Below are 27109 nucleotides of genomic sequence, written 5' to 3'. Positions count from 1 at the left end.
GGCACTATTGACACTATGATTGATTGATGGCCAAGCGTGATCCGCGGTCGGGAAGAGAGCCGTGGACGGTGGAGATTGCGCCGACGGTCCCGTCTTTCTCGGACGCGCTTCCACCTACAGTCACCAAAGGAGCAACACTAAATCGGTGTTGGACAAGCAAACGTGTATTCTCTCAAAGCTCCCCCCGCCCCCTTTCTTTTTTTCATTTGGCTGCTGGGAGTACTGGAAGCTGTTGGAACCGGTTGGACAGGGCGTAACGAAAACTTCACAATTTTGGCGGACGCCTCGTGGTGTGCGACCAGTCATAAAGTGGTTCTTTAGTCTCATAAGGTACGGCTCTTTACGCACGCGACTTTCGGGCTTCACCGCTCTGCACGCGAGCACTTTTAACTTGTGCCACCCCTTTGGCTCCGCCTCTCCATCACGCTTTCTCTAAACTGTCTCTCCCTCTTCCCTTCGCGCGCCTTCGTGCTCAATCATGCGTCGGTTTCGGGGCAGGCATTCCTGGCGCGAGCAAGGGGACGCTATTTCGCATCCCTCGTTCAGCACGCGTAGAATTCTTGTCGCACTCGGCTTTCTGTCTTTCTTTCTTTCTTTCTTTCTTTCTTTCTTTCTTTCTTTCTTTCTTTCTTTCTTTCCTTCTTTCCTTCTTTCTTTCTTTCTTTCTTTCTTTCGTTTTCACGGCAGTCTCAAAAGCGCAGCTTAGTTCAACGTCGCAAATCGGTTCGAACCGATGCGAATCGGTCCAGTGCAGCCGTTTCCGGGCAAGGTGACACGTGCAAGTCGACACGCGTGGGTGAGAAATTCGTTGCCCTCTGTCCGAAGATACGGGTTTCAAGAAGAAGCGTCCTTGATTGCGCGGTGCTGTCCCGAGCCCGTGCCACACATTCCCCACCCTCCGATCTCTCTCTCTCTCTCTCTTATTGCCCCCCGTTTTCTTGCCCTAGCGTAGCGTAGCCAACCAGACGCTTTTCCTGCCGTATTGGGTCTTTTTCTCTCTGTCATACAGCGACCGCAATTGAAGGATCGATCCAGAACACGCATTGCCCGTCCGTCGTTCCCGTTACGCCGACATCGACGGCCCTTGCCACCATCTTCCAGTCGTCGTCGTGATTATCGCGTCCCCTCGTCAGGCGACCTCTTGTCCACAGTCCGTGGTCGAATGGGTAGCGCATCGGGCTGGCTGTGCTGAGTTAACAGGGTTGGGAAACAGCCATCGGACCATCTTCGGTCACCGAGTACGCGGCACCGTGTATACATACGTGCCGCTCTTCAACGAGCCTCTTTCAGGCCGACACGGGTCGCTATAGAGCCGAGACTGGGTTAGGTGCCGCTGTTTGAAGATACTCTCGGACTCCGGCGTGGAGCACTGGCTGTATGCCAGTCGGCCTGTGCTGGTCTCCAATGAACCACTTCGATGGCAACTTGGATCGCTGGGCACGTGCCAATAGGGGCGTGCCTCTCTTCAATGAACGTCTTTGACGTCAACTTGGGCAACTAGGTGTGTGGGCCGCTGGGAATGTGCCGTGCTATACAATTTAGCAAAATATCCGTTAAACTTCTCCGATGCTGAGCGGAGTCGAGTCCACGTCACAAGGGTTCGTCGTGTAGAGAAACCCGACACGTTAGCAGGCTGTCCCACAAATGGGTACGTGGCGCTCTTCGATGAACCTCCCGCCATCTTGGGTCACTGAGCTTGTGCCGCTAGGCGCGCGGCAAGCGAGGGAACGAATCTCGGCTTTCGCAGTCACCGGTGTGCCATGCCTCTCGTCTCTGAGGACAAGCGCGGACTTCTCGGCAGTGCCGCTAGATGGCGCAGCTTGTCAAGAGAGCAGCGAGTGGGAGAGAAGCCCGGATGCCGCACGAAGCGTTTACCAGCGTTCGCGCGCACCAATTAGATTTGAACATTACAACAGCGCCAACAGACGCATCCACAAAGGAACAAGGACGAGTGGCAGGAACAAGTGTCTTTGTCCCTTTGTGGATGCATGTGTTAGCGCTGTTATAATTTTCAAATTAAGTATGCCGCAACTGGCTCAGAAAGAAGTTTTAATGAAGCACGCACCAACGCGCCATGCATATCGGAGGACCCACGCAGGCTTCGCGGCGGTGGCGCAAGATGGCGCCACGTGTTCTTTAGGAAAGTGTGAAAGGTGAGCGCCGCTGCCGTGCGCAATTCGTGCGCAACTCTTTTCGACGGCGGCAATTATTACGTCGCGTCGCTTAGAATGATTCAATGCTAGCGCACTACAGTCGACGGGCATCGCGGGACGGGTTTGTAGCAATATTATTTTATTTGACTACTTCTCGGTGTCGCCACTACGACGACTCTCACCAGCAACCGTCGTCACACTCTAAGGACGGTGTCTACGCTGCTACAGCCTGATGCTGTAACAATAAATGAGCTTCGTCAAAATGAAGGAAGCGACCGAAGTGCGCCGATTGCTTTCTTTTTTTCCTTTTTTTTTCTCCAGAAATGAAAGCGTAAGTCAGCAGCTGGCTTCACTGAAGCTCTAAACACACGACTTCCGGTTGTGACGTCACACCTTACCGTGGTCCTCAAGCAAACGGGTCACACACACGTGGCTTCGGGAGAACGTCCTTCCTTCTTTCTTTTTCGTCCGCATTTCTCGACTCTCGCCTATACAGTTTCTTTTTTTTTTTCTGCCCACAACGGGGCCGCCAAAAGAGCCAAGCTCCGCAGTTTCTTTTCTTAAAATTCCAGTGCTCGCGCTTTTCTACCTCGACCCCGACTCGGAGCCCGTCTCGAGGCACAGAGGAGCAGCGCCACTCAGTCAACCTGGCGGTCCCGGCTCACCTCCGTTAGCTTCCCCGTCTTGCCGCTATGCCGTGCAACGTAGGCAGAGACCGCGTTCCCTGTCAGGGTAGCATCCGGAAAAGCAACTAAGGCTGTTAGACAAGCTATAGTTGGTTGTGCTATATTCACGAAACATGTCACCAGTACAAGAGAGAGAGAGAGAGAGAAAGCAAGTGGAGAAGAAATAAAAGAGAGCGAGGACATGGTTGTTAGCTAATGCAAAAAAGAAGAAGAAAGAAGAGAGGGAGAGAGAAAGAGAGAGGAAGCAAGTGGAGAAGAAATAAAAGAGAGCGAAGACATGGTGGTTAGCGAATGCAAAAAAAGGAAGAAGAAAGAAACGCAGATACAATGCGCATGTTGGAATCTCTAGGGAAGCGAAAATTTCATGAAGGGGTTTACCTAGATGCTGTAAAACTAAGTGGGATGCGCGCAGTCGCCTTCGTCATCATACGTGTGGCGTGTAACCTCATGCAACGTTCATTTTGACGCAGAGTAGCGGTCATAACTCTAACGTAGTCGAATATTTATGCTCACGCGATTCGAGATATCACTTCCCAAAGTGTAGGACGAAATACGTGGGCGTTCCAGTAACTTTCGTGCTTCGATGCAAAAAAGAGCGCTTTGTTAAAAAAGAACGTGAGTGGGACAATAGCGTATCTTTAGGACGAGTTCGATGGCGCAGATCTCCAAACTGGCGTCATTCTGGAAATTCGTTCCAAGAGGATACGCCTCGCAATCTCAACGGCTACAATGCGTAAGTTGCAATATGTTCCGTGAAGCAATTAATTAGGAAGTTAATTAGAGAGTTGTTGTTAATTAGTTGAATATGCGTTTCGAGAGAGAGAGAGAGAGAGAGAGTAAAAACTTTATTGAATATAAATAAAATAAGGCACGATGGTTGGAGCCCCTATTCGTTTCGATTTCTCGCACAAGTGATGTCCGCCACTCTGAATAATCCAGCTCAAGCACCGGAATTGCGTTACCTGCAACAGGCAATTCTTCTTTTTTTAATTCCTTAAAACTTAAAAATGATCACTCTGTACATTTGTGTCACTCGCATCGGTCGGGTCGATCACTCCATTCTCTCGCATTCCGTCCTATTATTATTATTTTCTTTCTTTCTTTCTTTCTTTCTTTCTTTCTTTCTTTCTTTCTTTCTTTCTTTCTTTCTTTCTTTAACGCGACTTCTTTCCTACGTAGCTTTCTCGGCACTGCACACAGGCAGTGAGGAGAAGCATACACAACCGCAGCGTGATTGCTCCGGACTACAGGTGCCTAGCGGTGAAGAGAGGCACGAAAGAGGAAACTGGGGGTGCGCAGACATGCAAGCACTGCAGTAAGCGACGAAAACTGCGGTCGCTGACGAGGAAAACTGCAGCGCAAACAAAGAGAGAACTCCCACGCGAAGAAATAGACAAGCGCTACCTTTTTTTCTTACCTTTTATTTCCGTGCGTGAGTTCTCTCTTTGTCTGCGCTAGTTCTCCTCGTCAGAAATGCAATTTAGCAACTAGGCTAACGAAAAATTCTTATAAAGGACTTAGGGGGGTCGGGGCGAGGCTCAGGAGGAAAAAAAGATACGGTGCGAAAAGACGCTACTCAGAAAGAAAGGGAGAGGGAGGGGGCGGGAACCCGGATGTAGGGGTTCGCGCTCGAGAGACCTTCATGTACGAACGCGCCGACCATCCGACCACGCTGTGACACGCGGCACGAGTCTCTCTTTTCTCGAGCGACTCGCAGTAGGAGGAGGAGGAGGAGGAGGGTGCAGCGTGTTGCGGCGCAGCGTCGCACTGTTCCTGTCGCGGAGGAGAGTCTTAACTGCGGGGAGAGAGGCCGGCTGCCCGCCCTATGCAGCGCCGCTTTCTCCCATCTCGCAGCGAAATCTCGTGCTTCCCGAGGTCGTCAACCCTGGTTCCACGCTGCTGGCGTCGGCGGCGACGACGACGACTTCGGGGTCCGGGTTCGGGAGGCGCGGCGCGAGAAAGAGAGAGCGTTCTAACACCGGGCACAACTTCCTCGCCCTCGACTCCCCGCTCCTCCCAGTTTAATTTTATTTTGTTTAGTTTGTTTCTAATGTTCCTTTTTTGTGTGTGTCTTTTCCGCTCGCATCGCTGAGCATTTCCTCGTCGCCGTGTCGTAGGCAAGCGAGCGTGCGCGGACACTCGTATCCATCTTGGTAGAAAGCGGCGCAAAAGTTTGCAGAGGACCGCGGAAATGAAAACAAGACGCGCGCCGAATGCGTGTGCAGGTTTCTCTCGTTTTTTTCCCGACGTACCAAAAAAAGAAAGGAAAAAATAAAGAGAATGTTGAATTGCATGATTTTACGCATGAAGACAGAGAGAGAGATGGGGTGGGAATTTATTTGAAGGAAAGCAGTGAGGTCGGCCTTAGCTGGCGTGCTCTAGCCTGCTACTCTGCACAGGAGCAGAAGGGAGCTAAAGGCTGGACAACGTGTGACGACGACATAGAAGAAGGATGCACAACTGTGAAAGTTACAACTTGACTATAAGAGAAAGCAGAGTATGTGGTGCGTTTGTGGAGGCGACGGGGGGGGGGGGGGGGGGGAGGGGGAGGGCAAGGGCACCATGACGCGTCATGATGACGACAACACGTCGAGAACTATGACGACGAATCGACAAACGCCACGACGTAACGGAACGAGCGGCGGCAAGCTTTGGCCGGTATACAGTGGCGATTCCTTTCGCTCTATTCCGTTCCTCCCTTATAGACCGTTTTTTCGTAGGCGCCGCCATATTGTGAACGCAGTGGCGCCGCCTATGAGCAGCGCCATACTGGCTTGGGTGAAAGCGGTCTTTTGCATGGCAGGTACACGCTCGGCGGCAGGTTCTGGCGTTTGTTTTCGCGGTCGTGCGGTCTGTTTAGTATGACGTGCGTCTTCTACGTGGTAAACGGTTCTGTGAGACGTGCTGAAGTGGTTTAAGGCGTCATGGCCGGAATTTCTGCAAGCGTTGAGGTGGACGGAACACGCAGCGCGATGTGTGCGCGCATATTCGAGTCTACAATCAGCCTCGGAGATGAATTGTGTATTTCTGAATGTTCCAGTCGCTAATGTGACCTTATTGCGGTAATATCCTCTATTTCTAAGCTGCGGTTTAGGAGCCATGAAACATACGCGACGATCGTAACAGCGTGAGCGTGGGTAACGTTCTGCTACGATAGGAGCTGTGAGTATACTCTGACAAGCGTTCAAACTGTTCGATGCAGGTTACATTGCGTGACTACTTGGTTCGATGGATGAGGTTTCCGCCCCTGAATAAAATAGTTTTGGCAAGTGATAGATAGCAGCATACCTTACAGTCTGAATTACGCTTGTCCAGCAAAGGGACTGTTTCCGAACTGCGCGAGCATCCTAAGCAGGGGTAGGTGCTGGATTACATATATATTTGTTCTATCTACCGCATAGTCCAAGCATACCGCATCAGCGGTTATATATTTATAAACGTTGTGCGGCGTGACTATGCGAGGCCCTATTGCGGCGTTAGGCCGTTTTCTCTTGCTTTTTCGAGGTAGAGGATGATAACCGAATTTCTTTTTCGGTTGTCTTCGTTCCGTTCTCTACGACGCACTCACACGCATTACGGAAATTTTGTCCTCAAAAATAGGCATCGCATTCTTTTTATGCGATCCTTCATATGTTATGGCTGTATGCAGGCCAAAAAGGGAATGCCGAAGCGCACAGCTTACATATGTACCGTGCTGGTTCACCAACCGCAGTGATCGCTGTGCTGAGCAGCGCCATCGGCCTCATGCAGGAAGGCTAGCGTAGACATACGGTAATTTGAAGCCTACTAGACTTGAAATGCGCGCGAACGATGCCGGTGCATCACAAATATTTGATTGCGCCTGCCGCTTAGATGTTTCCTGGTTGCCGTAGGTTGGCCGTGCACGAGCATGCGCTCTTATGCTTTATGTTTTACTCCCTACGCCAAGCGATCAGATATTGAGCAGATTTACCATCTCGTGCTGCTAATACAGAGACACCGGTTTTCTTTGTTGAATTAGAACCGATATGAGCAAAATAGTTCACAACACATACACACACCGCGACTGATAATGTGCGTACACCGCAGCTGATAAAACGCGTCACATTTTTGCGCCACCAAAAGATATTTCCGCCTACTGTAGCTACCGATGCACCGAAAGGCTTCCCTGACGACCTTATATGAACGGACACGGCGTAAATTTCACAAAGTACCATCTGAAACATTCCAAAATCGTTCCGCAGCACGCGACAGCAATACTTTCAAGCAGCGCCGCGCCGGATCGCCCAAGCCAGAGAGGAGGAAAGGATCTCAGCGTGCCCTATCCTCCTCGCCCGTTGAAACGGTCTATAGTTCACCGCGTATACACAGCCTGCCGATCCCTCTGATAGCGTTGACTCGCATGCGGTGACTCAGTGGCTGTGGCGCTGCGGCGTCGAGAACGAGGTCACCGGCTCGACTCTCGGCAGCGGTGGGTCGCGTTTCGATGGAGGACGAAGTGCAAGAGCAAGGCTCGCGTACCGTGCTTCTAGCGAGCGTCAAAAAAGAATCCCGGGCGGTCAGAATTATTCCGGAGTGACGTTAAACCTCTCCCCCCCCCCCCCCCCTTCGCGCTCGTGTCTGTTTATTTGAGTGTTAGTCCACGTATCTCTAACTGCTCTCTCCCTTACCAACAGTCGCTACAGTTCAATTTTCTAGAGCCGTTCGGACCATTGGCGAAGCTCGAAAAAAAAAAAGAAGAGCAGTTTCGCCCGAAAGGCGAAGCATCGAATGCGATAACGAATTAGTGGACAGCTATACGCAGTAAGGATAATAGTTTTATCGGCTGTATAAACCTGTAAACATAGGCATACTAACTAAATTAACAAGCGTCGCGTCCCACACGAGCACAAGCAAACACGAACACATCTCACTCGATGACCACAGAAACTCGCCGTGAAAATGCTGAAGTGAGGAAGCGCGGCAGCAGCAGTGAGCGAACTGACCCCCCCCCCCCTCTCCTACCCTCTACCCGGAGCCTTGCGCGCGACGGTAGACGGCGCGCTTCCTCCACTTTCCTCCCTTTCGTGCCTGAGATTGAGCCGCGATCGCCGGCTCCCTCGCACGCTTTTACTCGCACATACAGCATACGGCGCGCGGCGATGATTTTATCACCCTTGGATTTTATACGGAACCTCACGCCGACGCCGCAGGCAGAAGTGCTCTTAGAGTGTCCATATAATTGCTATCGCAATAAAAGAAAATGTTTGAAGTTGAACTTGTTATAGATTATCACATGCAGCGCTTGTTTAGAGCTCAAAACACGGTACTGTCGCGCAATACGTCGCTCGTGGTATGCACCGTACTAATTAAGCGATGCACGAACCACGGGACGGCAAACGCAAGTCGCGACGCAACAGGAATGAACAAACGGAAAGTCAAACAAGAACACTGGTCGGAGCTCCTAAAAAAGAAAGAAAGAAAACCAGCCGAGAAGCCATAAGTGCGGGCACGGAAGAACGGGAAACTGCAGCTCGAAGCGCACGGGTAGCACTGCACAGCACTCGCACTCCCCCCTCAGCACAAACCGCGGCGAACCGGCCGCCACCGGAACGCTCTCGTTGCCGAGAGAGAGAGGGAATTTGTCAGCTTTCGCCTACTCGAAGGAGCCCAGCGTCGCCGCCAACCTTCTATTTCCCTTCTCACTGCAGTTATCCCGGCTATTTCTCGTGCGCAGCGTATCCAACGCCACCTAGAACTGCGCGTATCCCTCTCCGAGCAAAAGGCCCGACTGTCTCTCTCTCTCTCTCTCTCTCTCTCTCAGCCTCAACCTCGTCCATAGACTCCTCCGCAAACTATCCTCCCCGCCTGTCTCGGCGCTCGCCGCACGCGTCCGACCTCTGCGGTGGCGTGAAGCCTTGCGCCGCCGGCACACATATTCTGCGGGGCGTCGTTCCGTTTAACACACCGCGCTCGGGCTATATCTGCACCGCTCGCCGCTGCCCGTGGCCTCCGAGATCGGCGCGCGCCTGCGCCGCGCGCGAATCTCGGAGGCCATGCGCTGCCGACGTCGCTGGCCCGGTACTTACCGTGCTGCGCGCGACGCTCAAAGGGACACTGCGGAGAAGCACAAAGCCAGTTTAGACGAGAAAATGAGACGAGAAAATCTTTGAACGGCTATGTATTTACTCTTTGTCTTTTGACGCGATGGGGAGATGTTGGCACGCAAATACGGCGCCAGCTTTTTCGTGAACTCTTCGGACGGGTGGTGACACACGCTCGTGTGTGTGGTACAGAACTCTCTGTATACACAGGCCCTATTAGAAGTCACGGTGGCCAACGCGAAGCCGCGAGTTGTTCCACAGCGGCAGCTTTCATAGCGGCCGCGTTACATTTGCCTGCGGTTACGCCTGCGCTACCGCCTGCGGATCGTTCAAACCATAACGGACAAACAGAACGATAAGCTTCTGTTTCTGATTCTTTTTGATGCGGCAGCATTACGAGTGTCAACGTGAAAAGAAAAGAAAGTGCGTGTGTGTGCAGTGTGGGAACCCGGTCGCGTGGGAGATGTATACTGTATATACATATAGATTGCAAGTGACGTTTGTCTGTTCAGGATCACCGACCAACGTCACCTGCAATATATATTAATATATGCACTTCGCTCCTCGATCGAAAGGCAGGGCGCGTGTCAAGTGGGCTGCTGAACTACAGCTTGCAATGTGGCGAACGCGTTCTAAATCGTGGATCCGCGACCTCAAATATGTGTGACGAAGAGCTAACGCATTTCTCTCGCATTCACCGCTAAATCGTCACTGAATTTCTTGCTTTTTTTTTCTTTTTACTTCCCTGCATCGAGACTTGGGATGAGAGCGCTTCTCGAATTTTTTTCCGTCGCTGAAAGCGTGTCAATGCAACACCCGCGAGCGTGAGGGTCGGAGGCGAGATATTCGTCTTCCTCTCAAGGCGCAGGGTGTGCGATACATCTCTGCGAGCTAAATCCGGCTTCTCTGCTGCCCCTCCCCCCCCCCCCCCCCCTCCTGACGACTGTCGTCCCATTTTCGGAGAAGGAAGGTTAATTCTTACACCTTGAAGGAAAGCTTCGGCAACTGCCTCGCCACGTCGCCTTCCCTTTGAACTCCGTTGGAACCACCCTCTTCACCTCGGGGCCCAGTTTCTCCGACCTGGAGCGGAACACGCGTCTGACCTACTCTCCACCAATTGCAAGGCGCATGCGCTTAGGGAGCCCCGCCTCGCGAACTCTGTGCAGTGCACCGAAGGCTACTCGTTGCGTCAGCCAACCAGAAAAGTGAACCGGAAGGAAGAGCTTTTTTCCGCGGCTGTGTTTGCAATATTCGTCGCAGACGGCTAAATAAGACAGCTAAGCAGACGGTGGCCATCTTAAGTTTCGTTCTAATTCTGATGAGTCCAACGCAAAAAGAGCAGACGGCATCGAATTCAAAAAAACGATGAATTCCACTTTGCTCTCTAAAACAAGATGGCGTCTGAGCAGAAGAGAAACCCGACGATAACGTCGTCTGCTCGCGGGAAGATGTAGTATCGCTTTCTTACGCGCTAATGTAAGTGACGTCATCTCAAAATTCGCGCACGCAAAAGTGATTTTATCGGCTTTTTTCTTGTCGATGCAAAGTGGCGTCATGCCACAGAGACGCTTTCCATAGACAGTTCCAGATGCGGTCCATTTTTTTTTTCTTGTTCCCTTCAGGCTTGAAGCTGTCTGCTTGGCTGTCAACGTAGACTGTCTACCATGCTGGGAAGAGTTTGAACGCGCCCTACAGCGATTCTACTCGTCGGTGAACGTCCGAGGATGACGAGGACAGCCGTGATGACCCAATAACGTAAGAGCGGTAGTGTTTTTGAACACAAAGGCAACGAAATTACGCAAGGATGTACTGGAGGAGTTTTGGGTGTATGTGCGGTGGCAATTAGAGTCGAGCGATTGAGAGAACGAAAGCCATAAATCGAAGTCAACGTTACGTGCCGGCGAAACTGTCGGACAAGAACGAAAAGCCAAACGCAAACTGTGCTCACAACATCCCTGACGCTATGGCACGCGTAGAGTTCTTTCATTATTCACACGCATTTCATCGGCACGCCGATGCGTTCCATCTTACGTGGACTTGTCGAGGCATCAGAGACACCCAGAAGCACTTGCCCAGAGGGTCTGACATCCACAGTGATCTGAACCTCCTAAGGCCAGAAGCAAATTCAGGCACATATCCGGCTTTTTTCAGGTCCGCTCTTATTGCCGACTGGTACCTTTCCAACGTAGGGGCCCCTATTTCTTGTTCAGGTCCCACGATTACATGTGCAGAGCAACGTATCCGCGTCAGTGGACAAGGTCAGTGCTGAGGCAATAACCGACCGTTTGCCATTTGCCTAAACACGCGTACGAAGACTTACACCCGTGAGCAAAAGTATACGGACCACAGGATTGCCGAAAAAACAGAATTTATTCCTAATTAACCCGCGTAAACGGAAACTGATGAGTGCACTAGAAAATTGGTAATGCCAAGCTTGTACTACAGTCTTTAATTAGAGGTTGAATTCACAGACAGAGGAGAAAATGAGTTTTATCGCACAATCCCTGGTCCGAATGCTCAAAGTATCACGATCAAGGGGTGAGTCGGCAAATTTGGTGCTCCATCCTAAATGTTTCATGTCATTTCGCGACATCTGAAACGCAGTTGGCCGTTGGTTAGCGTCACCCGTGACGGCGCAACGGTCCAGCTCGAATCGGCGACAATTTTTTGCTGAATGCTAACAGCAAGAATACAATTCTATCACTTCGAGAGGAATCCCTCAAGCATCTGACTTCAGATCCAGGATGAATGGTCGGACGCGAAAGCTACTGACGAACAAAATCACTAAAAAAAAAATTACACGCAGAATATCCTGCGGGAGTTATCTAAATGATACGTAAGCAGTTGATACTAATCACCTGCTGTTTCGTCGTTGTATGCTGCCGTGCTTGGTATAATCGCGAGAAACACCGCGAAAGAACCGCGAAACGTAGAAGCGCGGTTGCAACACCGAAATGTTGACCGAGACCAGCAGGAGAGGACGAATAAGAGGCGAGTAGTAGCAATGCTTACTAATGTGATATGATGGTGCGCTTGGATGACGCCGCTGCTTCGTGGAAGATGAGCACTGGCGGATGCATGCTGCAGTACGCGACGTAACTGAGCAGTGTCACTTTCGGTAGACCTCGTTCGTAGAGGTTGTCGATGAGACACTGCCTCCTCTCGATGCGAACCATTATCAACCGCGATCAAGCCGTACTGGGGCGTCGGCTGCATGTGGCGAGGCCACGCGGGCCCTATCTCGAAAGCGATCTGCAATAGGGACAGAGTTCGCCGCGGGTGCTGATAGCTTCGTGTGCGCTGTGTTTTCGCCACTTAGTTCGCTTTGAAGCGAGAGGCAGCACGAAGGTCAATTAATTCGCTCGCTGCTACGGGCCCTATCTTGACAGCGATCCTCTTACGTGACGGACGGACAGACGGGCTGGTTTCCTCGTTGGGTAGGCACAGAAATGATCACGCATTTAAACGTAGCCGAGGAGGCGTATAGTGCGAACTCTCGTATGACCGTTATCCGGAGGACAAAAAGGAAGCGAGCGGGGGGGCGATCAAAGAAAGAAAGAAATGAAACTATGAAGAAAGGAAACGAAGACAGGCAGTACAGCCGCGGAGAGGCCCGAAAAGAAGACAAATTAGCGCGGAAAGCCGAAAAATAGCGCGTTCTGCACACCACCTATCCGCGCTCCACTCCCCTCTTACCTCCCCCTACACGTCCCCCTCCACCGTGTCTTCCCCCACCCCCATAAAGAAAAAATAAGTACCCCCACAGAAGCAGTTACCCGGCTTTGCGGGAGGCAGACAGGCAAGGGGGTATAACGCTGAGGTAAACGAGGGCTCTTCGTCGACAAAGTGGCCCGTACGTCATCGCCGCTCAGCGGGGTGAGAGAACTCTAAGTGGAACGGCGGCACGTGGCAGAGGCTCGGGTCAGGAACGACGTCTTATTACGACGGCACGACCGATGGGAGGGGGGGGGGGGGGGCAGTGAAACACTGTTGCCGCTGAAGAGAAAATAGAGAAGAGAGGGAGAAAAAGGAACGAGCTAAGCAGGCAGCTTGACGCTCGCGGTAAAGGAACAGCATGAAAAGAAAAAAAACGAGAGGCAACGCGTAGAAAGCGAGGGTATCAGGATAAGCCAGCGGGCTCCAGTGGGCGACGTGTAGGAGCCGAAGAAAGAAGCCACTTTATAAGAGGGTCGTGGAAAAAGCCGGAAAAAGAAACATTCCCATAGAGCAGTTAAGGTGTGGAGCTGGTCTTGCATTGTGTGCGTATAACGCGAGAACATGCGCAGAACGTGAAGAGCGCCTGTCCTGGCTTTGTTTTCGCGAACGAAGTCTCCCGTTGCGCACTGGTAGAAATAGTTTCCACTGATGTCAGCAGCAATCCAGGTAGTACTCTCTATGACTGCATTGTAAGCTAACCTGACCTCCTAGGAGATGCACGCTGAATCCACACACCAAGTCGCCCAGCGCCCTGTGACTACGTGTACCTACGCTAACTCTAGGTTGTGTAGACCTTTCACAGCATCTAATACCCCACGGGCGCCGCCATATTTGCTCACGTGACAGCGACCGCCGTTGAGGGGCCTTCTGGCTGGCGCTTGCTCACTCGGTTTACCGTGGTCACGGCGGCCGCAGGCACGGCTCAGGTAGTTGCTACGTCGGCCACCAGGGGTCAGCAGTGAGTGGATAGAAGTAAAACCCCTTAAGCTTCGTAAAGTAGCGACACTCTCCTCCTCGTTCCTCCTCTCTTTCACACTCCCTGCTCGACCGTGGCGCCGCCTACCCTGCTCGAGCGTAGCGACGGCGCCAACATGCGCTCCTCGCCACTCCGTAGACGGTTCTCGAGCAAAAATGGCGCTGATGCACGGCGCAAGGACTCACGTGATGCTATTAGGCCAATTCCCGACGCACAAAAAAAAAAGAATAAGAAACTCGCGGTGTCCTTCCTATTGTTCCACGTTTGACTTGATTGTTATGGGAAAGCGAGTATGTCAGGCACGCTTGCGTGGGTAGCACGTACACGTCCTAATTTGCATGCTTATAGAAGTTTCAATATTCCGCGATATTCATGTGCCAGCGATGGCGGTAACGCGGCGTAATTGCTTCAGGCGGTGTTAGCTTGGAAGTCGTTGCGGGTAATCATTTGACAGTCATTGCCGGTCATTCGCTATTGAGAGCTGGCGGTAGAGCTTGTTGCTCTTGTCTCGCGGAAAGGCGCGCCAGACGAACGGTCGTTTAACACAGGCACTCCTCGCACAGCGGCGGCTGGCGCCTGCTTGCTCATGATTCAGAAGGCGTTCAATGGCGGCTAGGGTGCCTCGATGCGCGCGCCCCCGCTTAGGGTGAGGTCACCCTTTGAACCAGCCGGCGCCGCCTAAACCTGTTTTCGCGCGCTCCCTCCGCCATTGCGTTGCCCGCGTCGACTTCGCCGCGCTGCTGTGCGGGCGTCCTCGAAACGCTGCTGCGTTCGCGCGGCTTTCATCGGCGTAGAATGCCTGGATGTTGTGTTCCTCAGTGCTCCAACCATTCGAGAAATGGTTGGAGGATGTTCCATTTTCCAAGGGACCCAAAAAGGCGGCTTCTGTGGCTGGTGCGAGTCAAGCGTGACAAGTGGCAACCGACGAACTCCTCGTGTGTCTGCAGCGTAAGTGCCACATGTTGGTTCAGTGCTGTTTTTGTTGCGATTTATTTGTATTTTGTTGCGTTTGGGCAGCTAAGTGTCGTTCAATATTCTTCTTGCTCGGCTTAAAAAAGCTGCGTGAAACACTAAAACAAAGTAAATGAGTTTCACTACAGCGCGGTACAGGCCATTGTCTGCCGCTTGCTTGTTCGCATCCGAAATTGCACGACACGTGTCCGCTGGGGAATACGTACCACGCGTGCTTTCGCCGCTTCTTTTCATTCAAAGGTAATTGCCTTTACTAGGCGCTTGCCAGCGAATTGCGGTCTGGGCCCAAACATTGCATCAAGGCACAGAGCATGAGGACAAGCAAGGGCACATAAGCTGTGGCAATTACTGTGCAAATGGATGGTCCAGGAACCAATTTTGATTAATTCACTCACGATTTCTGAAGTTGTTTTTGACATGTGTGCGGCGTTGGGTAGCTTCCGCTGCCTATTAACCGGACGCTTCGTCCTACGACGCCGCATTATGTCAGTAAATGAGATTAACAGAGATCGTTGTTATGTGCAGATTGAGGCGCTCATTCGAGTAATTCGCCTGATATTTCGACTAATTTGTTCTTTGGCCTGTTAACCCGACGCTTCGTTCTGCGATGGCGGATTAAGTCAGTGAATGAGATAGACAGGATATGTTATGTGCAGATTGAGGCTCTCATTCGAGTAATTCGACTGATATTTGGACTACTGCGTTCTCTTGCGTGCTGCCTTCATTGTTTTCATTATCGAGCCGGAAATGCGCCGCTAATTTCAATATCAAATTCATCTGCAGGCTCATTTCGAAGCCAGCAGCTTCGAACAGAACCGCGCGGATGGGTGGAAGAAGCTCAAGCCTAATGCTGTACCAACGGTGTTCCCATTCAAAGGTGAGATGCCTCCTGACCCTGGTATTTGTTACCACGTTGCTTATCGGCTCATTATCTACATTTGAAAAAGTTATGTGAGGAAACGATTCATGCGCATACATATTAAATTTTCTGGCGCGCCTTCTATTCTGCTTTTAGTTAACACAATCTTAAATATATGTAATGGGCATTTTTTCTTATTTATCTGTTTCCAGAACTTCCTAAAGAGCGAAGGCCACCAAGGGAACGAAATGCACACGTGCCTGCATTATTCAGTGACGACGCAGCCGCACACAATTCTTCACGAGAAGTGAGAAACGTTCTTCCCTCAACTACGCAGGAATTTTCTCCCGCTGATTCTTCGTCAGACGGGGAGATAAATGAGAGATTGGCGGCTACGGAAACCAACAATGCTAATGGGCAACTTACTTCGACCCCCAGGGATGCACGGCTTCAAGAAACTGCAATAGTTACTGCGACCCAACCCCTCGATTCTGAGGCAGCTGAGCTTAGGAAGAAGATTGCAGATCTCACAGCAGCCAATAATAAGCTTAGACAACATCATAACGAATCTAAGAACACTGTCAAAAAACTACAGATGCAGGTACGCAAGCTGCAGAAAGAGGCAACTAATTTCTCACGAAATACGAAGTTTTTAAATGAAGACCAAATTCGTGCTCTTTCTCGGAACAACAATCATGGTAATTCGTGGTCAGCGCAAACAGTAAAGCAAGGTCTAAAAATTAAATTTGCTTGTGGAACCACCGGGTATGAAACACTCAGAAAGATTGGCTACCCTCTTCCATCCAGCAGAACGTTAGCAAGAAGAATTCAGGGCCTGAAGTTTCTGCCAGGTATCCTGCATGAAGTGATCGACGTCATGAGGTCGAAAGCAGAGGGAATGGAGGACGTGGAGAAAGACTGCGTTCTCTTTTTAGATGAAATGGAGATAGCACCCGGATTTGAACTCGACCGTGGCGAAGACGTGCTTCTGGGAGGAACGACGTTGCCCTCAAAGCCTGAAGAGCCAGCCAATCATGCTTTGGTGTTTATGCTAGGTGGGGTAAACCAGAGATGGAAGCAAGTGATAGCCTATGAATTCACTGGTAGGCACGTGGACGGCTCTGTACTCAAGGCATATGTCCTGGAAATAGTGCAGATATGCAGCCAGATTTCTCTAAGAGTCCGTGTTATCACATGTGACATGGGTGCAGCAAACCGCGCTATGTGGAGAGAATTTGGCTTTTCGAGCCACCGCCATTCGACAACTTCGTGCTCAATACCTCACCCAACCTTAAAAGGGAAGGAACTTTTTTTCATCTCGGACCCGGCACATGTCCTTAAGAACCTGAAAGGACAGCTTCTAAGCTCAAAAGTTTTCACACTCAGTGATACTACAGTAAGCAGGAACGGACTGACGGCCTCGAAGGTGAAATTGGAGCATGTACAGGCCGTCTTGGATTATGACGCAGCCAACGAACTTAAGGTAGCACCAAATTTGTCAGAAACCCACATTAGTTGTGGGCACTTCACCAAAATGAAAGTAGGAGTCGCTGTCCAGCTCTTCCGTGAAGCCCCACCAGCTATTCGGTTCCTAATAAAAGAAGGAGTGATTGAGCCAGAGGCCGAAACAACAGCGTGGTTTATGGACCTCGTTTCTAGGTGGTATGCCCTCATGTCATCGCGTCATCCCACCATGGCGCTAAGCCGCAGGAACATTACTAAATATCATGCCGCCTTGGACACACTACGCACGGCAACAGACACCATCAGAGAACTGAAAATGGGCACTGGATCTCAGTGGAAGCCATCGCAAGCAGGGGTCCTAATTGCGACAACGGCTGTCCTTCGCCTTCAAGAAGTGCTTCTTGGCAGTGAAGGGTATGAATTCCTCCTCACGAGCAGGCTGTTGCAAGACTGCCTAGAAAACCTTTTTTCTGTGGTGCGGCTCATGAAGCCAGTGCCCACTGCGTATGACTTGAAGTGTGCACTCCGACTCGTCAGCGTCAGCCACTTTCTTCACACTCCGAGATCAACAAGCTACGAACTTGACGACCGCGAATACCTTGTCGATCTGCTTGCACATAGCAAGAAGGAATGTGCAGAAAGCGAAGTCGATGAAATCAACGACACGGAAATTCTGTTCATTGAAGAGCTCACGTCAACCGAGTGCCGCATCTTGTTTTACCTTGGCGGTTTTATTTTGAAAGGAATTTTGAAATCTATAACTTGTCCGCAGTGCAAGGCTGCTCTCCTTGGCAAGCCTGACGATCAGTATGCTTCCCTGACTGCACTCAAGGAATACGTCAGGGATGGGCAAAACCTCGTATATCCAAGCGCTGATGTCATGAAAACTTTAAAAAACTACGAGGAACATTTCACCGCTGTCAACTCATGGTGCACAGGCAAATTTTTCACCATGAAGTCGCCACTTCGTTCTCTGATAGCCTATCTCGAAGGCATAGACAAACCCTCAGTGAACACATGCATGGCTCACAAAGAACGAATAAGCAAAATGCTGACTGCTGCATATGCCAGAGTGAGGCTCCGAATTCATCTCCGACAAATTCCGAGCACTCATCCTAGTGGCCACGGAAGCAAGACTTGTGCAGGGGTCAGCCTTGCGTAAGCAAGCTGGAATCTGCAGTTCTGCGAGCCTTTTCCTTCAAAGTCTGAAGTCTGCATCTATATATATAGTGATCACAACTATTTTATCAATTACGGTCTATTTAACATAAATGTCGACTTTTAAAAAGTGCAATAATGTTCAGTGTTCACGTTCCCATTAAACACAAATCTCTAACTTTGTGTGTTTTCATAAGCACTGAATAAATGATTTCATGTTTGCTTGGGTAACAGCTTTTGTATTCATCTGGCTGTTACCAGACGAAAAGGGGACTTTATATTTTATTACCGTTGCTGATGCTGTTTCTTCAAAGCGTGCAGAACCAAGACGTTGTTGCATTGACCGCGTCGGCTGAATTTTCTTACCGATCAAATTCACTCACTTGCATTGGGACATCAGTGAGGTTTCCCATGCAATCCTGTTTACCGCGCCTCCGTTCACGAAGAAAAATGCCCATTCAGCCTTTTAACGCCCTCCGCATAACAGCGCGGGAGAAAGGGGGTTAGCCCCAGTCGCTGCCGAGCGTGAGATAGGGAGCCGGAAAGCGGAGGAGTCCGTTCTCCGCGAGAACGAGCATGCAGTGGGAACGAGAATGGCGGCCGCCGTAGCAGACGACGCAGATGTCCTCACCCTAAGCGGGGGCGCGCGCATCGAGGCACCCTAATGGCGGCTGGCCTGTGGCGGCGCCTGGTGGGCGGAGTGCATACTGCTCGCTGTAAAAAGCCTTCGAGGTCGCAGGGTCGAGCCCGATCGCGGTGGCCGTATTTCAATGAGGACGAAAAGCAAAAAAAAAAAAGAGAAAACGCTCGTGCACTTAGATTTTGGTGCTCGTCAAACTACCCCAGGTGGTCCAAATATACGACCCGGAGTCGCTACCCACCATACGGCGTGCCTCGTACTTCGATCGTGGTTTTGGCACGCGAAACCAAAGAATTTCTTTAAAGGTGCATGATGAATTCACACGCTAATTTCTCCAATGCGCTGCGACCATCTAGGCTTGTAACCTAGTCTGGATGTATGTCGAAACGACGCATTAATCTGGCTCGGTGTCCTCCGATTATGCAAACCTAACATAACCTAGACTGTCAAGTGAATCCGCCCACCAGGGGCGATCCAATACCTCGTGATGGTATAATATAAACTTAATCTATTAGGTATATGAAATTCACACACCAGCTGGTCCAATACTACGTGACTGTTTAATTTAGGCTAACCTAAGATGAATACTGTATAAACACACCAACGATACCAATGCTCTCAGTAACTTCGCCTGCTCTAACTTTACCCAAGACGTGGTAGAGAATACACGCACCAAGTATTCATGATACTTACTAACCATTGTTACTGTGGAGATCAACGGAAGAATTTTAGTATACGTAGTATGGCGCCATAGGTATCGGCGACCCTGCTCGGCAGTTTCGGAGAAAAAAAAAAGAAAACTTATCCTACTTCTCCGCGGTTGATGACGCATCATTGTGTCATAGGCTAATTTTTTTTTTCAGAATGGCACGTGTTTAACCAGCATCTAACGAATGATGGAAAGTTAAGGCCACTCCGTCCGCTTCACCTACAATTTGGCTCATAACGCAACCCCCCCCCCCCCCCCCCCTAGAAAGGGACACCAAAGAGAAACACTAATTGATTCTCGGATGTTAAACTGTTCTTACGAAACTGAATTTGCTGTTATGTCCCAGTAGTAGGTTGTTCGTCAAAAGAGAGAAATAAAGGCCCCAGTTAAATTTTTTATCTTTCAAGTTTCTCGCCGCAACCCCAGCGCCAACACTTCTGCGTGACGTCATACATCTAAAATCGTTTTTCCGCGTATTTGCGTATCTGTGGCGCGATAACACTTTTCGACGCCCTGTAAGCCCATTCTTCGGCTCTTTTAGAAGACAACGTAGTCTATCTTAACGTAATAATAATAAAAAAGATCAACTATGCATGAGCAGACGCAGTGACGTCATGCATGACGTCACGGCTGGCTAGTACGGGTGCTTCCAGGCAGCGGAGCCGCCCGCCTTTGTTGCCACCGTCTTCTCTCCGAGTCAAAGATACTGGAACCGTAGCCACATCCATCATTGGCACAAAAAGCGATTCGTGCGCTAGTAAAAAGTACTTAAAGTACATCGGTTTGAGAGACCGCTCGTAAGTAAGTTCATCCTCCCACGCGCACTCAGAGTCCACTCCGTTCATATTTCCATTCTCCCTTTCCCTTACCCCCAGGTTAGACTACTGAACTGGACGGTCGTCTGGTTCACCTCCTTGCCTTTCGTCTACTTTCTTTCTCTCTCTCTCTCTCTCTCTCTCTCTCTCTCTCTAGCTTACCAAGCTTCTTATGGTAAGAGTGGCCTTTTCGGTATTGCAGACGGGTAATTTTATAACACAAATCCAATTATTTACAGTCTCTCTAGTGGCCCTTGAAGCCTCTTCTCAAGATCAGAATGACTTTCTTCTTTTCTTCTCTTCTTTTTTGTATCGTGCAGGAGGGCAGTCTACTAATGCAGCCACACTTATTTTGTTCTCTGCACTGCCCTTTCGATGCGAGTTTCCCCCGCCTTACTGCCTCGCCCCGGAGTGTTGTGGGGAAGCACTCTCCCCCTCCCTCTCCCAATTCTTCCCGATACACGTTGTAGCTCCGTGCCGTCGTAGCTCCTGACGGCATACCCCCATCCGTTCTCTCCCTTCCCCATTGTGCAGTGCGGCTAAGGTGCCCTCTATTGAGAGACGGTGATCGCGGTGCAGCTAGCCTCCCCTTTCACCCCCCACCCCCAACCATGAATCTCTCTCTCCTGACGGCCTGCTCGTGCCGTTGTCCTCGGAAACGAACTTCGCGATGGCGATGGCGCCAGCGTGGGGGGGAGGGGGGGTGGCTGCGTCGGCGGAGAACGCGGTTACGTGAACGCGCCGGATGCCACAACGCGACCGACCGACCCCGCTGGCACTGCAACACAGCAGGCGCGGCCAACAAGACTGCGCTCGCTACCCGTCGCGGCTGGGAAGCTCGTCGTCGCCGCGGTGTCGTAACGGGTCGCCGAGAATACACTCTCGCAGGACGCGCCAATTTGACGCGGAATGCGCGGCGTCGTCTCTCCAGAGTCCCGGCGCGTAGTGGACTCTGTAGCCCGCTGTCGACAGTGCTGTGGCCTTTTCTTAAGGCGAAAGCATTAGAGCGCTATGTTTCGAGGTACATAAGATATCACGTGACCCAAGGAAGGCCAGAAGCGAACCAAAGCGTGTCCAGCCGTGTATAAGAGGCGATAATTGATTAGCGGAGTTAATTCACGATTGACCAGTGATTGGATTAAGGCGGATTATGGTGGATAAAGAAGGATTAGCATGGATTAAGCTGCATTAGGGTGAATTGCAGTAGGCTTTACAAGGATTTCGCCTTCAGGTCTCTTAAGCGAGAGCTAAGGACACCTGGGACTTTTTTTTTTTTTTGCTAGGCCGTGTACAATGTGAGTCATTTCGACGAGACGTTCGCAAGGTACCCTGTATTGTCATTTGCTTGCCTTCTCCTCGATAGTACCCTATCCAAAAACTATGGCCGGAACCTTACGGTAGTTTAGCGAATGCTGTAAACGCGCTCTGTATAGCGATAAATATCGCTGCACCCGCTACATCGCGGGCGCGAACCCCACCGCCTCGCATTGGGCACGCCGAGCCGGCGAAACGAAACGGCGCCATCTCAACGAGAGGCGCACGGCGCACGGGGGGCAGAGAGACGCGACACGGCACCGCCACGCCATCCTTCAGACGCGCCGCAAAGCTCTCGCGCGACGACAGCATGTGTGTACCTCAAAGAGCCATGTAGTTCCGAGTTTGGGCGACGAGCGCTGCGCCCGTAACTCGGCTTCTGCGAGAACGCGTTCGCTGCGCGGAGAAAGTCCGCCGACTACGAAGACGGGCGAAAGATTAACAGAATGCGATTCCATTCACTAAATAAGCTTCATACATACATACATACATACATACATACATACATACATACATACATACATACATACATACATACATACATACATACATACATACATACATACATACATACATACATACGCACGCACGCACAAGGACGACGAAGTCCTGACGAAGCCCCGAAACGAATTCTCTAAAGTCGTCTTCGCCCACGTGCAACACGTCTGTGCGGGAAAGCAACATTTGCAGAACCGCTCCCGGTGAGGCCAGCTGAGGGGCGATGGAACTGCGAGCCGGTTTACAAACGCTGCCAAAGACATCTGGTGCGAGACGTAATTCCGTCCCCTGCGATCGCTTACGGTGCCCGTAGCCAGCCATAGCGTAGCTTTCGAGATTCGCTTGTCGCTCCGAGGTAGCCGTGACTGGGGCGTGGATTGCGTCACTATATCTCTTGACGACGAGTGAAGCGGTGATTTACAGAACTTACCGCAATTTCATCCTCTAAGAACTGTGTCACATTTCTCCGCATTTTCCATTTTCCATTCGAGAAGTTTCTTTACGAATAGTGACAACTCGGCGCGTATACGCGCAGCTGAGTTTCGATAACAAACTCGCACCGTGGATGCGAAGTCTTGACGTTAGAATGTTTTAGAATAGCGTTCGGCGTCCAAGTAAGTAATGTTCCGGCTTGTATTTTGTGCATATTTAAGTGTAGAGTAGCGTAGAAACAGCATCATATCGGCATAAACTCAAGTTCGAACGATTCGGAAGCCCCTCAAACGAGTGTTGTTCCGTTTCGGGGTTCACAAGCATTTCTAACGGTGGATCAATGCCAAACTACAAAATGTATGCACTGGGAACTAGCCCATATTTTCGAGACCGACCTGGGTAGCTATTTCGGGCATGACCATATATGTCAAATTCCGTAACGGCGATATTTTTTGAGCCTATCAGAGAAGCCGTATAGCAGCCCAAGCTCTGGGCCTCCCTGACTGGCTCAAAAAAAAAAAAAAATGCCGGCATCACCAAGTTCGACAAATACGGAGGGACTTTGACAATGTCCATAACGGCATCCTGGCTACGGAGCAATCCCGCGTCGCATTTCCATGTATCCACGCGTAACGAGCGTTAATTCCGATCACTTATTTCCAGTTCGCGTGTTCATTTACGCTGATCGTACGTTAGACGCGACCCGCTTTACTGGACGGTATACGGTGCGCGCCCGCGGAGGACTTTTCGTTTAACGTAGTCGAAGGGCAAACGTAAAGAAAACGTTATAGTTACACCGGGTGCATTGTGGTAACCATGTCCATGGCAATACTAGGGTAATGCCAAGGCAATGGTTAGGCAAGGCAAGACATGTCAAGGCAAAGCCAAGCCAATGTCCACGGCAACACGCAGCATAAGCCAAGGCAATACGTTACAAACCACCCCTGCTGCGTCTATGCCGACGCGAATGCAAACGACGGCTATCCTTACGGGACAAAGAGGCGTTCCAAAAGGGTGCAAACCTTTAAGAGTGCATTTAGTGTGCTGAATTAGGCTACACGTTTGAACACGGCGTACTGATAAGTGTACGAGACTTTGACTGGCATGATCAGGAACGTTTCTCCTCTCCTTCAAGTCCGTGAACAGCCGCGTACGGCCCTATTTATACACAGTGCACTAGAAATGCAGCTGCCCGCCGACCACGGCCCCGCTCCGCGAATCTTGCCGGCCGAGAAAGAAGTTATCGACACGTGACGAGGAGAGAACCACCAACGCTGATTCACCCGCATCGGCCGGTCGTTCGAGAAGGGGGAATTCCGGAAGCGCGCTTCTTCCAAAAACAAACGTCCTCTCCTCGTCGACCTCGCCTTCCTCCTCTCTCGCGGGGGGAGACGCGCCGCAGCTGTCGACGCCGCCGCCCCAGTGACACGGCGCGGTGGTGGACTTGTGGCTCGTATTTGCGGAACCTCATATTCTACGCCTCGCCTCCGGCTTCCCCTGCTTCGGAGCCAGAGGCCAGGCAACCCCGGGACGGAGACTGGCCGTTTTGTTACACGCTGGTGGCGGAAGTGACGTGTGAGGGCTCCGATACGCCCGGTTTATGAAATGAAATTATCTACGGTATTTTTTTGGCCTACACACTTGGGCACCCGCTCTAGGAGTGCCCAGCGGCGAACTTCGGCTGAAAAGAGGTTTACTGTAGATTTTTAGAAGCAATGAAGATATGAAAGGTGCACTGACACGATATTTCCTACTTTCTCTATATCTTTTTTTGCTTTAAGTGAAGGTTCAATGCCTCTAAAAACCCGAGAAAATACTGCCAAGCCCAGCAACGCATTACTTAAATTAATATAACAGATTTTTCTGCAGCTAGTTTTGGTTTGGTTTCTGCCGCGTTGTGACGTCATGACACCAGAAGCTGTTCACGCGAAAACGGGACATGCGACACGGCTTCGACTCTCGCTCCGGCTCGCTCGGTTGCCCCCGCTACGTGCCGCTAAACACCGGCCCTGGCAGCTGGTACCAGCATGCGAGACGATCGAGCGAGCGTCGAGACGGCGCGACGTCGCGCTACCACGTGACCATACACTGCGCCTCGTGAGATCACAACACGGTGGAAACGAAAAGCAGAAGTGGCCAAGCACAATTCCATAGCACACAGATAGCGAGCACGTTTCAGGTGCCCGCTTGCGGTATCGAAAACACGATGTCTCTAGCATGGTCAAGTGGCAGGCGACCATTGGGCTAGCCGAACAAAGAGACTCGGCGCGAAATCGCGGAGCGCCGGGTGATACGGGATCGAAATAGATGCTTCCGAGGTTCGTGGCGCGACCAAAATCGGTCCAAACGGGTCGCGAAGCTTCGGGGACGGAAAGCAGTCCAGAACCTTGACGAAACACGGTTAAATCGGCGCGTGTAAAGACGGGACGAGGAGATGCACGAAGGACCATCACCCATGGTAGAATGCACGAAGGACAATCGCCGATGAAAGAATGCACGAAGGACAATCGCCAATGATAGAATGCACGAGGGACAATCGCCCATGATAGAATGCACGAAGGACAATCGCCGATGAAATAAAGCACGAAGGACAATCGCCGATGAAAGAATGCACGAAGGACAATCACCGATGAAAGAGCGCACGGAGGACAATCGCCGATGAAAGAATGCACGAGGGACAATCGCCGATCGGCGATTGTTTTCTGTGCATCCGGCAATTGTCCTCCGTGCATTCTTTCTTCGTCCTGTCCATTACCGCACCGATTTAGCCGTGTTTTCTCAAGCCAGCAACCGACTAGCCCATATAAGTCGCTTAATTGATCTCCAGAACCAATTGTCACCGACTTCACCAAGAGTGGTTACGAGAGCAGCGACCGAAGCGCGACTATAGGTGAGGACAGGGAACAAACATTCAGAAAGAAAAATCACTTTCTTTCAATTGAAACGAGACAGTTTCGATTTCATTCAACTAAAATAAAATTCGTAATAGATATTACCTACGTGTGGCGAACAAAAAAGAACAACTCTTTTACGTTGTCGTTAACAATAAATACGTTTTTTTCAGGGTCCGCTCTAATTGCAATTGTCGCCGCTTTTAATTGCAGTACAATGCAGCTCCTGGTACGTGCAGAAAGGCGCGCTCGTACACAGATAGAGAAACAAGCTTTAGTGACTTCCCCTTCACGCGTTGTGTTGTCTGGCCTGTCAATGTGTGCCTGAATTCTGGAGGCGCTGCGTGTGCGAGGTGCGTTTCATCGTTGTTCAACGCGTTTCAGTCAAAAGTAGCGAGCTATGGCCACCAGATAATCGTTGACTTTATATGCCTTCGTGAAGCTGCGCTCAGCACCCAAAGCACCCAAAGTTTTCTTTGGCCTCCAATGGGCGCGATTTTGACACCCGTACAGCTGCTGGCGTTTTCTTGCCTCGCTTTCCGGGCTAAAAGCCTGAAACGCCCATCGAGTGGAACTGCGGGGCATTGGAATCCACAGCTCTAACGGTAGACCACAAAAATAAATTTTGCACCTTTTACATGAAAAATGACGTCACATCTGTGTTAGTGGATATTGCGTAACACTTCTTTTTTTTTCCTTCCACCGGAAGTGTTTCGTCGTCACATCAATGGCGCTAAGCCTCACCACGAACCGCCGATGAACCGCTGTGCTTCGAATGTATGGGCTTCTACGGCAGCTATATTTACCTTGCGCGACTGCCAGCCAGCCACGTGATCCATTGTTATATATATATATATATATATATATATATATATATATATATATATATATATGTACAGGACATTGACGTCACGGTGACGTAGGTGTTACGCAAGCTGGCCAGACGAAATTGCTGGCTCGAAGAGGAGCGAAACCGAAACTTTATACGCTGTGACACGACAACGCCCAAAACTTGCCGACATCGTCTCCTGACCAGCACCGATTCCCCATAGTCCGGGAAATCCGGTATATATATATATATATATATATATATATATATATATATATATATATATATATATATAAACGCAATAAACAAAATAAGTCACAGCAAGGTGGTAGTGGTATCGTTGGGCCCGGAACAGGAAGCAAAGCGAAAACCGCAGACTCGACGGCGACGCGCCGCGCAGTGAAGCAATCTGCTTCCGCTCGAGACGTCTATAATCGACAAGCTTCAAACCTTCGCCTCTTTCGTCATATTCCAACACGCCGGGCCCGACGTTTTGCGTCGTTGCTTTCGCAATCATTGCTGCATTTCGCGCTGTTTTCACGTCGGACTGACTCATCGCGCGTTGGCATACAGCGTCGCCCCGCGGTCCGGGCTTTTTCTTTTTTTGCAAGGTATGCGGGTTTGGAAACCGCGTAGCATCAGCATCTTCGCGGCCGCGACCGGAAGTGACGTCGGTCGCCAGCGAGGTCATTCTGGTTCGTTAGGGAGAGCGCGAGCTTGGCGTATGTGACGTCGACAAGGTTCGGAAGAGGAAAAAGGATAAAGATGGTGGCTGTCACGGCGGAGTGTGGGCACACTCGTAGTCTGTGGTAGAGTGAAAGGAGAGGGAGGAAGGGGGAAACGATAATGCGCTCGCTCAAAGGAAAAGCCCTAGGCCACATCAGTGGCAACCCGCAATAATAGCGGCTGCAGTGATGGCGACATGGAGTGTGCT

The 27109-nt window shown here is 50.8% G+C and overlaps 2 protein-coding genes across 3 annotated transcripts in view; one reads left to right on the top strand and one right to left on the bottom strand.

Moving 5' to 3' along the window:
* LOC126528965 (uncharacterized) overlaps positions 1-27109 on the bottom strand; it is a 292870-nt gene that overhangs the window by 118883 nt on the left and 146878 nt on the right. The gene's annotated exons all lie outside the window — the stretch shown is intronic.
* LOC140219904 (uncharacterized) lies at positions 14205-18278 on the top strand. Its single transcript, XM_072290043.1, has 3 exons — positions 14205-14542; positions 15350-15443; positions 15638-18278. The coding sequence occupies exons 1-3, from the start codon at positions 14390-14392 to the stop codon at positions 18049-18051; spliced, it is 2661 nt and encodes an 886-aa protein (XP_072146144.1). The 5' UTR covers positions 14205-14389; the 3' UTR covers positions 18052-18278.

This window comes from Dermacentor andersoni, chromosome 8 (genome assembly GCF_023375885.2).
Source record: "Dermacentor andersoni chromosome 8, qqDerAnde1_hic_scaffold, whole genome shotgun sequence".
In the NCBI taxonomy this organism is placed as follows: Eukaryota; Metazoa; Arthropoda; class Arachnida; order Ixodida; family Ixodidae; genus Dermacentor; species Dermacentor andersoni.
This window is presented reverse-complemented; position numbering and strand designations above follow the sequence as displayed.

Coding starts and splice junctions, on each gene's coding strand:
- LOC140219904 (XM_072290043.1), top strand. CDS start 14,390: ATGCCTGGATGTTGTGTTCCTCAGTGCTCCAACCATTCGAGAAATGGT. Junction 14,543..15,349: donor ACTCCTCGTGTGTCTGCAGC/GTAAGTGCCACA, acceptor ATTCATCTGCAG/GCTCATTTCGAAGCCAGCAG. Junction 15,444..15,637: donor AACGGTGTTCCCATTCAAAG/GTGAGATGCCTC, acceptor ATCTGTTTCCAG/AACTTCCTAAAGAGCGAAGG.